General features: G+C 44.8%; 1 protein-coding gene across 1 annotated transcript; it reads right to left on the reverse strand.

Moving 5' to 3' along the window:
- Nucleotides 1-915: 915 nt before the first annotated feature.
- arsj (arylsulfatase family, member J) lies at nucleotides 916-12,228 on the reverse strand. The gene is made up of 2 exons (XM_041030706.1): nucleotides 11,412-12,228; nucleotides 916-3,250 (listed from the first exon to the last, which is right to left on the reverse strand). Exons 1-2 carry the CDS (start codon nucleotides 11,816-11,818, stop codon nucleotides 1,852-1,854), a joined length of 1,806 nt encoding a protein of 601 aa, XP_040886640.1. The 5' UTR covers nucleotides 11,819-12,228; the 3' UTR covers nucleotides 916-1,851.
- Between the last annotated feature and the right edge of the window lie 159 nt (nucleotides 12,229-12,387).

Raw genomic sequence — 12,387 nt, forward strand, 5'->3', positions numbered from 1 at the left:
GCGGCAGGATGAGGGAGCTTGATGTATTGCCTCACAGCTCAGTTACACGGAAAAAAAAAAGCCTTTGGTTTTTCCCATAAGAGGGATGCTAATGCCCATAACTGAAAGCAAATGTGAATTCCCAAAGAATCCGGGGTTTAACTGTTCCTATGGCCCATGGGAGAGGAAATTCGGCACGACACAGCAAAATAAGAATCTGATCTTCTATAATTCTCAGCTGTATTTTGTAATTTCCAGAGGGCATCGCTTGTGTTTTATGGTCAAGAGTTGGGCTGAGCTTACCCAGGTAAATTCTGGTTCCCATGGGTACAATTTGGCCTGTAGACTTAAATCAACTTGAGGGAGCTGAGGAAAACCAGTACAATTAACCCAACTAGACGCCACCTGCTTTGGATTTACAGGGGTTAAGGATGGAAAGACTCATCTCCATATCAGCATAAGCTGTTAACACAAATGCTGCTGTGAAAGTTGAGTCAGTGCCTGAATGGTCTTAGGTCATAACTTGGCTCTAAGTACAGTGCTGAGGCAGGGGGATCCAAGTTATCATGGATGGGAGGGATGTGCAGCGCAGCCTGGATCCCTTTCCACAGGAAAGCCCCTCTCTCTCTCTCTGGAGCTCCTGTTGTTTCATGTGTTCTTAACAAATTTCGAGCTTTCAGGCTGTGGAGGAGCCACAGAGTTGAATTGCTCTTGAAAGCTGCTCAGTTAGCCAATTAAAAAGACAAATAGAGGGACTCAAATAAAAACAAAACAGAACATGTTCCATTTTTAGGCAACTATAAATCTTTTACTCTACAGTACATTTAGAAATCATTTAGTGTCATTAAATAGTTAATTGGCCTGTAAAGTACAACAAACCATCTACTAGCAAAGCTCATGAACACTTCAAGTCAGTGAGTTTGAGGACTGTTTAGGTGGATGCCGAGCAACAGACGCATTAAAAATATAGTTTTACAGATTGTTCACTCAGTGTGAATAGTTCCATGTCTCTCTTTTTTTTCTTGTACTTCCTGTACAGTCCACCATGACTGATGAGGAAGGCGTTTTTTAAGGACTGCAAGAAAAGCAATTAGGTCTCTATCACCGGTCAGATCCCAGTTTATTGTATTTTTCCATGAATAAATGTACTCAGTGGCTACTTCTAAAAATGTTAAAACTTTTCCAGTACTTATTGTCATCAGAATAAAGGAAATCTGGCTGTAATAAAATGCAAACCAGACAGAGCTTGAGAGATTGACAAAGACAAAGAGCTTTGTGTCTGGGGCTTTTATTTTGTTAGTTTGTCTTACATTCGGGTTGGCCTGGTGCCGGACCAGACATCAATCTAAGAGAGGGATCAAAATCTATTATTCTTAAGTTCAGACAGAGTGTGCTTACAAAACCAACGTACATCAGCTCACACATCACATAAATCCTACATCTGTTTCCAAGATAGTGTATTGCTGCAATCAACAACATAATAGAACTATGTCCTACTTTGTTTCTGTCACCAAAATTTATGGCAACTGTCTAGGGAAATTTATTTTCTACTCTAAGTGAAACATGAATCTACAGAACAATCCAAAGGTGACAACAGTTCAAGCATGCAACACAATCTAGAAAAATAAACATTCTTTAAATGCCCCTAACATTAATGAGGTCTTAGCTGTGTCTGGGCATGACAGTAGTGTTTGAACGAGTGGATCTTTTCCTTAGTCTCTTGAGGCATTTCAAAAGGTCCATCCGTGTTGTTTTTCATACAGTATAAAGTTAGAACTAACTGGAGTTCGACAGTCTGAAGAGGACAATCCTGAAACAGGAAGTGTCAATCCCTGAGAAAAGGCAACTGAAGTCTTTCACAAATGGGGTACGCTATTCCTCTACCTTCCTTTTCAGCTTTCTGTTCTTTGATTTCTTTTTCCACCTTCTTTTTCCAAGATGGTTGGTGAACAAATTATTGTATCTCTCATCCTCCTCCTGCTCCTCCCTCTCATCTTTGAACCAGGGTCCCCATACGCCCCCGTTGTACTGAGGGTTAGAACGCAGGTCTTTGGATGGGTAACGTACAGGCACTGCAGTCTTGTTGTACTGCGCCAGTCGTATTAGCATCTTCTTCACTATGTGTGGGTAGCGCTGAGACAAGTCCACTCTCTCATAAGGGTCAGCTGTGATATTGAAAAGCCAGATGGATTTACCCCGGTCCCAACGGACGCGCTCATTATGCCAACGATTGGTTAGCCGCTGGTTGGAAAAGGTCTGTGGGGGCACCCAGTCGCTGTAGCCGGGAACCCCCGTCAGGAGTTTCCAGTGGCCCACCCGGAGAGCAGCCTGGATGGCTGTGTTCCATAAGCCGTACCCAGCTTTCCATGAACCGTTCTTGGCTTTGATGTAGATTGGGTCGATGTTATGAAGAATGTCCTGTCGAGGCGACGGCCGGCCTTCACTGATAGCCTCCCAGACATCATAACCATCTAGATTGAGATCTTCATCTAAAGTCCCTTCACCCAGGGTCACCAGTGTGGGGAACCAGTCAGTGATGTGGACCAAAGATCGACATTTTCTCCCTTTGTTCACCAACAGGGGACTGTGAACAAAGCCCACCGCCCTTATACCCCCCTCCCAGTAGGTGGCCTTACTCCCTCTCAAAGGCCAGTTGCTTCCACCAGCTAACGGCTGACCTCCATTATCTGAGGAGTACACTATAACTGTGTTGTCGTAATAACCGTAGCGTTTTAAGGCCAACGTGAGGTTGTGGATGGCTTCGTCCAAGCATGACACCATGGCGGCATATTTACGTCGATGCAAGTTTGGAATTCCCTTGTATCGCTCGAGGTAGCGGGCGGGAACCTGCAGTGGGGAATGAACAGCCTGATAGGCTAAATAGAGAAACAGAGGCTGTCTGCGAGGGTCATGATTGGCTAAGATGCTGATAGCCTTTCGAGTAAACATCACAGTAGAGTACAAGCCACGGTCCTGTTCCCAAGCTGCCTCTTCCCCTTCATACAAATCATAACCACACATACCGGGACCTTCACATTTATAGTGACTGTAGTAGTCTCCACTTCCCAGCAAGGAACCAAAGAAAGTGTCAAAGCCACGCTGGGTGGGCAGACAGCCACGCTTGTAGAAGCCCAGGTGCCACTTGCCCACCATGTGAGTGGAGTATCCTGCTTGCTTGAGCTTCTGGGGCAGGGTGACATTTTCCAGGGGCAGGCAGTTGGGCTGGGTAGCTCGGATGATGGAGTGCTGAAGGCCTGTATGGATCTGATACCTAGAAAATAAAAACAGATATCACCCCGTCAGAGAAAAATGCCTGAAAAAAATGTAATAATTGTAGGGACACTTTTCCCCCTGCTTTGACATTATAGCTGATAGTATTATGCCTTTCCTTTTCTTTCTACCACTGAGTGACATTTACAACTTGGCTATATCCATCCAAAAATACTGAAAAGCCTTCCTCTACATTCTTTGCTCAAACTGTCAAGATCTGCGCAAGCAATTCACAGACTGGTCCAGAAAGGATAACAGGACTTGCTGCATGAGTTTATTTCTAAAATGTTCACAAGCTACTGTATGAAATTTCAATAAAATAATCTAAACAATGAAAACACTGCCAATGTAAGTTTATAAAACTGAAGACTACATTTCCCCTCCCCCCACACAAAAGAATCATTGTATTGGGAATTACACACTGATACATTATTCAATCTAATTGTAATTACAATGGACCGTGTCCAAAGCAAACTCATTTTAGCTGACAGAAAAGTGTAAGCAATTGTGTTCAACTAATGTCTAACGGTGAAGAAAAGGAGGTGGCTGGCTAATGGTAGATTGAGGCGAGAGGCCCAGAGCAAAAACAGAAGACCTGTCAATCAAAGCCAGACAGGAAGCAGAGCTGTGACCTGGAGCTAATGATGCTGCGATAGCCATCTTGACAGCAAACTATAGCAGCACTATTGGTTAGTGAAGGACAAACACTACACTTTGTATTAAGGAACTTCGACATAAAGTTCAAATACAAACTTGTAAGTCCTTTTGGCAGTGAAGAATGGATTAAGTCAGACCACAATCTGGGGTAATTTATGTGACTTTTATTGTCACTTAGCACAAAATGACCATATGACAGTACATCCACAGACATTTAATAGAACTGTTGAAAATGAATTCCAACTCAACACCCCCCCCCCCCCCCCCCCCCCCCCCACTGGATATTTGAAGACTCTCCCTTTCCCACACCACCATATCATCGGTTACTCAGCGACTGAGAATGTCACCAATGGCGCGCAGTGTTTCCTCAATAAGCCTGACAAAAGCAAATGGAAAACAATGCTAAGTACTCTATATTGTAAAATATTACCTCTGAAGTGCATACCTTCAGATAGCTGCCCCCCCCCCCCCCCGCTTCTGGTCTTTCAGTCTAACGGAGTCTGGGTAGGGTTCAGTTTTACTGCGATCCCAAGTGGATCTAAGCTTTCTCAGCTGTGATCATGTGATAAAACAGAATCCTCAGTCAGAGTGTGAACTGTGAAGTGCAGGGAAAAATTCTGCTTGCTACTCTTTTTGAATGCAAATGCTCCGTAATTGGAGGTCCACGATGCTGCTGCCAGAGTTGGTGTTCTCCTTCTATTTGAGTCTACCACATTTTGGATCAGGTCTAATTATACTCAGGTCTGAGTGTCCCCACAATCAAAACTGTGAGCAGTGGGATCAGTGGTCTGACTTTAAAGTGGCCAAGCCAAACTTTATCACTACTGAGACTGTGTTTTTGGCCCACAGTGAGGAAGCTCAGCTGGGACTTTGGAAGACGAACACTGTCTTCATTTCTGTCTGACTCCTCACGCCTGCTTTGAGCGAATTAAAGACACTCAGGAGACAGGGAACTGATGCAGCCAGATGCCTCTTCACCGTCGTCCCTCCTTTGACGCTCCCCCCAGCTCTGTTCTGAGGTTAGTGGTGTGCAGTCAAACTGTCACCAGGCAAAGGGAGTGAAAATAAGTGTCTGGTTTAGGTTTCAAGAGAGGAGGACTCAGCTGGCGGAGAACCAGAGGGTTGGTTAGGCTTCTACTCCCCTTAGAGAATGCAAAAGTCCTTCAAGGTTTACACCACCATGTGGTGTGTGCAAAGTTCCAAACACAGCAATAAACTCATAGATTTAGAACTCGAGTCCTACACTCAACTAAAACAATAAGCTAAGAACATGTCCCCATAAAATCACAGACTGCAACTGGAAGCAAACACACACACACTCCCCTGCACAGCTGGCCAGACCATCATTATGTATCTCAGCTAGTTCATAAGAGCTTCTGTTTAAGTTTGGTGAAGTTTACTTAACCTCAGCATGATGTAAGGAGGTCTGTGACAAAATAATTCATTAGTCTTTATTAGATAGTTTAGGTAAATAGTTCAGTGCCTGCTGCTGTTGAACTGTACTGGGGTACACTAGGTGGTATCTAAGAGTAGAGACAAATGACCTATATGGTCATATATGTAGGAGGACTTGTGTAAACTGGAGTTATATGATTGCTACCATTCAGACATTTGATGATGATAATGGTGGTTAAGAGATCTCCATCTATGGCTATTTAAATGTGTGATGAGTTAATGAAATGTTATTAACTGACACAAGTTATTAAGAAGCCAATGTACTGACTCTACAGATGTTAGCTGCAGAGCTTGGTAGCAATATACACCGTGTGTATGGAGTGTGTCTGTGTCTCAAACCCTGACCACTGACCCACCTCATCACCCGTGGTGTTTTAATGCCAGCTGCAGTTAGTGGAGACATTCTGGACAAACTTTGGGACACAGCTGTTTGTTCTCTGCAGAGAATTACACTGTACTGCGCTGTGCTTTGCTAAAACAAAACGCCATCTGGGTGTGATGCCTTCAAAACTTTTGGAAATAAAGTTAGGAAACTGCAATGTTTACAGCTTTGCAAAACCGATTCCCACGGACTCAATTTGGGTTCCCAGGACCTTGAAAATGTTTATCTCCTCAGTATAATAATACGGCACAATTCCGAATTTGATACCTCTATTCGTTGCACGTCTTTGAGGTCAGGTCAGTGAATTCAAAAGGAGACCACACTGGCCCTGGTGGGAGCCAACAGAGTGTCTTGGTTTCATATGGCGATGAGAAGAATTTCTTGTCACTTGGTGGTCCAGGCAGGGAGAGCTCTGAAACCCAACTACAAACATGCACACTGGGGGATAGAGGAGGTATTGTTGGTCTGTCATTAGTCAATGAGAATGCAATGAACTAAGAAAGGGATGGGAATGAAGGGAACAAGTAAAGCCAACATGTGTTTGTGGGTAAGGCAACAACATCAACAACGAGAAGTCAACCAGGCCTGGTATGGGAATGTGTTTCTTTAGAAAAAAAAAAAAAAAAGACATAAAGAAGCTTGTTTACTCCACTATTTTGTCGAAAACTCCACATAATACATAATTAACTGCAAGATGAGTGAGCACTTGTAAAACTTGATTCTCCATAATCTCTCCAGACTTTCCACATGTAAAGTATATGGTGAATTTAGCCTTCTTGCTTGCCCATAAACGTCCATAAAATGACTTTTGGATGTAATACTCTCCATTATCTTCAATCTTCTTTTGTATTCATTCCGTTATATAAGGATCGTTTTTTCCACTTCTGCCCTTCACTCCATTTATTTTTATTTGTCAAGCACTTTAACATCAATGCCAGGATAGCACTGAGGCCGAGAGAAAAAGCTGAGAACTTAAAAGTGAAAAAAAAAATGGTGATACGACCCAGAAAGTGAAAAGAAAGAATGGAGGCCAGATACATGTGCAAATTTATTAAGACATGTATGTGTACGCATAAGATTCGACCCCTTAAGAGCCCCAACCCGTGCTCTCACAACTCCTGCAGGTTTTTGTGGTACTCACATACCAAAAGGTTACAGCCGTGTAATGAGAATGTCATGCTAAGCGCAGCCTGTGATCCCTCCACAAATCAGTCAAACCAGCCCGAGGCCTTGACGGAGAACGGTACGAGGTGGAGCGCAAAGACTTTCAAAGTAACCCTGTGTTCTTGCTCTTTGACATACGAGGGGGTTCACAAGGAAACTAGGTCTCGACTTTGCAGGTTTTGGGGCATGTGAGGAACAGTTTTAGGTCTTTAGTATTTATGAAGCCTTGAAATAATGACTGCAGTACCTACGGCCCTCTGGAGATCTTCCCAGCTTGCCTGCAGTCCCACCACATGTCTAATGTGACTGATTTATAGGTTCCTTTAAAACCAAGCAGGGCATGAATGGGCAGTCACAGCACAGGGGTCAAAGATCTGGTGTCAGGAATCTCTCCATCCTTTATCCAGCATGGATCCAAGCCACACACAGTCAGCGAAATATTTCAAACAGACAGTGGCTCAGTTCCATATCTTATCACGCCAAAGGGCGCTGCTGCATTCCTCAAGTTAAAAAAAAAAAAAAAAAAAAAAAAAGCAGAGTAATGGTCTTAAACGCTGTTGTAATCACACTATATCTCTGGTTTATTTACACAACTGCTGAGCCACAAGGCCAACAAATCACACACGCCATTAAGTTCGAATCACCAAGCCCCGGCAATCGCTCATGTCCCACAAGACAAGTGCACTGGCCACTGGTTCAGCCGCTGAAGTTGCGGAGGGTTCCCGAGCAGATCGGCTGCCTGGGCCGGGGCCTTCCCTTTGAATACCGGCTCCACGTCTTCCTCACATATGGTTCAAATAAGCAGCCTCAACCCAGCACTCTGCATTTAATCAAAGTCATCCCAGGAGCAGTTCCTCTTACTTAGCTCTTCGTTTCGACAAGCTCTTCATTTACTTTCCTTGCTATCTGTGAATATCTCCCTTCAGCTTGGCTTCTTTAATGGCCTTTGTGCTTTCATGTTCTCTTATTTTACACGTCTCTCACATGTGATGAACAAGTTGTCTCCTGTAAGGACTTCCTTTTCCACAATTTTGAAACAGCAGCTTCTGTTGAAACTTTCCTTATCCATCACCTCTAACGTCCATTTGTTTTTCGCACAAGCGAGAGAGTGACAGATCGCTGAAATGACAAGAAAAGGGTGACTGAGAGGGTAAGACGGGTTTGAGATAAGTGTGGACAGATGGGAGGTGTGTGGATAAGTTGGAGTTGCGGCAGGCGAGGAGCAGAGTGAAAAAGAGCTGCTTTAAGCAAACAAACAACCTAACTCTCCTCGTGGTTTAGACCAGATTCAAATCCAGAGGTCTATAATATAAGAGCGCAGTGTTCAAGGATGACAGCGGCCCAGATGCTAACGTTGCTGTAGATCTGCTCCTCACTGCCCACGAGACCCCAGAGCACATTCTTCCTCTTTTGTTTGTTGATGGATGGTAGCTCTCATTCAGCGATGGAAGAGACTGATAATGAAATTTAATTCAATCAGGTTTTTCTTTGCTTGAAAAGACTGACCGAGGGTTAAACACCTGCGGGCCCATGGAATAAGTGGGTGGGGGACGACAATGAAGACAAGATTAAGACCAGCTGTATGGTACATTTAGCCTTGTCTGAGATGGAAATGGAAACAATAAAGCAGCTACAGTTTGCTGGTATTTATCACAGTCTTTCCTGCAGCCTGACGCTGACCAACAGTCGAGAAAAGAAGTAGAAAGGGTTACAGAGTAAGCTACGGATACAAAGGCCATTACGATATACTGAACTTGCCAGGAAGTCCACCTGCAGGATTTGTCCAGACAGGTAAGTTGACATGGCTCACAACCTCTGGAATATCCATCTCTGACACTCCAGAAGCATGTTTACTTAATTACGAAGGAACCAAAACAAGTGAAAAAGGTTTCACAAGTATTTTGTCTGCCATGTCATGTGTGTGCATTCCTCAAACACATCCACCATTTTTCAATTTTGCCCATGGAGCAACCTCTGTGAGCAGTGAGGAGGGTGAGGGGGCCGAAGAATACAACAACTCCAAACTTGAAGGAAAGCTCCGACTTTAAGCCTCTAATCTCTTCAGTGCGGCTTAAAGAAAACCAGACAGGTTGAAATTTTTTCTGATGCCATGTGTTTCCCAGGGGGCGAAACAGTGTGGAAATCTTTTTTTCAAGCTCCTGTTAGTGAAGTTAGATCTCTTTGTTACGCGTCCAACAGCAGCTGTACACAGCTACTGCCAGGTCCCTTTTTTTTTTTTATCTTCGCTCTCTTTGTTTTGGTAACCTTATTGATTCGTAAAGGTCATATTTGAACAAGTTTTCCAAAAACTGAAGGAACTCTATCCGTTTTTTAATACGCTCTTTCATACTAGAGCTGTGCCAAACATGGTGTAAAAGGCTGGTCAAATTACCCATGCAAGACACTAATCTGTCTTTCAAGGATTTTGGACAAATCCTGGTTTCTTCAAAACTATTAAAAAAACAATGATAGAATTATTCACAATCAGTGACTGGACCAGTTACGTGAGGGCCATATCATGTGGTCCCTTCAGTGCTTACTCATTTGTGAGGCCGGACAATCTGTCCATCAGTTGAGGAAAAACGCAGAGTGAGAGAGCACAGAAAAAGAAATAAAGTCATAATAAAATCTGATTATATACAGCCAGCATGCAGCTGGGTTCAGAAGCAGGTGGTTGCCGAGGTAACCCGTCTAAACAGCCTGTAAAAACTTAATCAGGCTCTTACGAAGCGCTTATGTTTCGGGACTTAGTCCTTTACTGAGTCTGATATTTGCCTTGACAAGCCTCTGTGAGTGTGCCAAAAGGACTTGAGAGAGCTGTTCTTGGGAGCTTTCGTGAGCGTCCAGCTGACACAGACTGCTGATGTTTTAATGTTGACACACGGATGGATGGTGTTCTTTCACTCAAACTCAACCCCACACACATATATACACACACACACACACACACACACTCCTCTGCAGCCATCCGTTCAGGAATACAAGTCTGGAAACATAATTGAATCTACACCTACATTTCCACATGGATGTTAGCTGAGTTTGCTCCTGCAGTTTAGAGATCGGACAGCTCAAACAGGGCAGAGGGACGAGGAGGCGGCTGCACTTTTCTCATTATTCTCTCGGACGCCTGCCAAAAAAACATTGGTGCCCCAGCAAGCCGCCTCCTTTTTTTTTTTTTTCTCGCTAAGGAGCAGAGCAGATGGTGGAGGCTGTGGAGGAGAAGCCCCGCAGAGCTACATGTACAAAGAAGGAAACTGCTGATGTGAAACATTTTAGACACAAACTACAAAGCCAGACCACAGGTGACCCCCCCTGTGATACTGTACAAGTTAACCAGCCTCGCCCTCTAATATCTCTTTATCACTTCCTGCTGCCCTCTAAAACACTAAGTGGTTGCTAAGGTAACACTGCTACTCCCTAATTTGGAAACACTTAAGAATTAGTTAGACAAAAATCTTAACTCAAAGCCCACGTACAAGCTTTTTCTGGAACAGGGGGTTTTCAAAGTGTGACACTCCTACATTTATGCTCTAAGTTTTGGAACTACAGTTCCCATAATTTGCCAGCTATGTGTTGCTGTGTTATGTTTTGTTTTTTAAATTAGCACCATATTTAATGAACTGGCAATTAGCATTTTCCGGGTTTTCCTGTGTGCAGTGCACCCATCGATGTACAGACAACTATCACTGGACGACTCTGACACTGAAGAAAATGCAAAAACCTGATGATTCTCAGACAAGTTCTGGGATTTAATGGAACATCATTTCTCAGTTATGCCTCCAAAAAGGAGCATGATGTTTGATGGAAATTGCAAAAATCGAGCTGTTATGGTTTCAAAGTCCCTTAACTACCTGTGTCAACTGTGCGTCACAGCCTCTGCTGCTGCTGACCATCGTGCTGTAAACAGGCCGATCAACGGCCAAACTACAACTAACTAACAACTAACATCTGCACGCACCTGTCTCTTTCACCTCATGCAGTATCTTTGTCTCAAAGCTTTTGATCACATGATCTTCATCAGCAGGTGAAGTGGAATTACAGATGGAGTATTTTTAAGGTACTTTCCTGACATGAAGGTCTGACCTGCTGATGAAGACCATGTCACAGGACTGAAAGCTCCACTATAGATACTAAATAGACCCAGTGGTGAAACTGGTTTCTCAGCTACTGTATCAAAGGTGGCGCCTGCTCCCAGGAAACATCCATCCATCAACTTTACTCTTTACTGTGCTTCACTTTGGAAAGGTGTGATGAAACCATGTCTTTCATTAGAAAATAAATTACATGTCAGGGTTTTATTAACCCTGATTATCGCGAGACAACGTGAAATTTTAGCTTTGATGATGATGATGATCACCTGTGCTTTTTCAGGTGGTAACAGGTTTCCAAGCTTTTGTTTTCATGTCAAAGACCCCTGGACATTCTATACCCTAAACTCCCTACACTCTATGAAGACGGGCCGTTGAAGGATGGGGGGGGGGGGGGCGGGGGTTGTACACTGTACCTGCCGGTCATGAGTTGGCTCCTGGAGGGACTGCACAGCGGCTGCACATAATAATTCTCCAGTTTGACTCCCTGCGCTGCCAGCCGGTCCAGTGTCGGGGTTTTGATCTCGGAGCCGTGGTACCCAACGTCCCGGAAGCCTTGATCATCCACCAGGATAAAAATGATGTGCGGCTGAGAGCTCGGTTTATCAAATTCATTTCCTCGGTTGCGCAGCTCGGCGTTCCAGTTTTCCCACGACATCTGAACGCTCCACGTCCGCGAAATGATGAAGCTGAGGAACAAACTCACCGGGACCCCACAAGAGAAACATGTTTCAGCGGATTCCGAGCCACGGCGGCGGTTACTGTGGGTCGGTGGGACGGGGTGTGCGGGCAGCAGCAGTAGCGGCGGCGGCGTGTTGCTCATGTTCAGGGGGAGCAGCAACACTTGGAAATCGGGTTCGCATCGTGTCCGGTCCTTTTTCCAAACGCACAGTCTCACTGACACGGTCCACTGACTGGTAGAGGAAAATCAGAGGCTGTGACACTGTCGGGGAATCCACGTGGAAACTAAGCCCATCTCCTGAGCAGCTGTTTTGACTTTTAAAGCTTTAATGTTCAGAAAACCACGGCCGAGGCTTGTCAGTGCGCTCAGCCGGTCTCTCAGTCCTGCGACTGGGTGGGTTTTGTCAAAAGACGCGGAGAACCTCCAGAGTCCGAAGAGACACTAGAGCAGCTGGATCAGCGTGTCCACAGCACATGTCCTCCATCCTGCAGACTGAGAGCACACTGAGGACGGATTGCAAACACTGGGTGTCCTCTTGAGGAGGCAGGTCCATGTGTACGTCCCTCACTCAGCTGCAGCTATACACTGAACCAGGGTGCGTTCACGATCAGCTCGACAGCTTTTACTCTGAAGGTCTAAGTGGGAGGGAAAGCGTGTGCTGATCAGCAGACCCCCCCCCCCCCCCCCCCCCCCCCCCCCCCCCCCCCCCA

Source organism: Toxotes jaculatrix, chromosome 23 (assembly GCF_017976425.1).
Source record: "Toxotes jaculatrix isolate fToxJac2 chromosome 23, fToxJac2.pri, whole genome shotgun sequence".
In the NCBI taxonomy this organism is placed as follows: domain Eukaryota; kingdom Metazoa; phylum Chordata; class Actinopteri; family Toxotidae; genus Toxotes; species Toxotes jaculatrix.

Coding starts and splice junctions, on each gene's coding strand:
- arsj (XM_041030706.1), bottom strand. CDS start 11,818: ATGAGCAACACGCCGCCGCCGCTACTGCTGCTGCCCGCACACCCCGTC. Junction 3,251..11,411: donor AGCCAACTCATGACCGGCAG/GTACAGTGTACA, acceptor TTTATTTTCTAG/GTATCAGATCCATACAGGCC.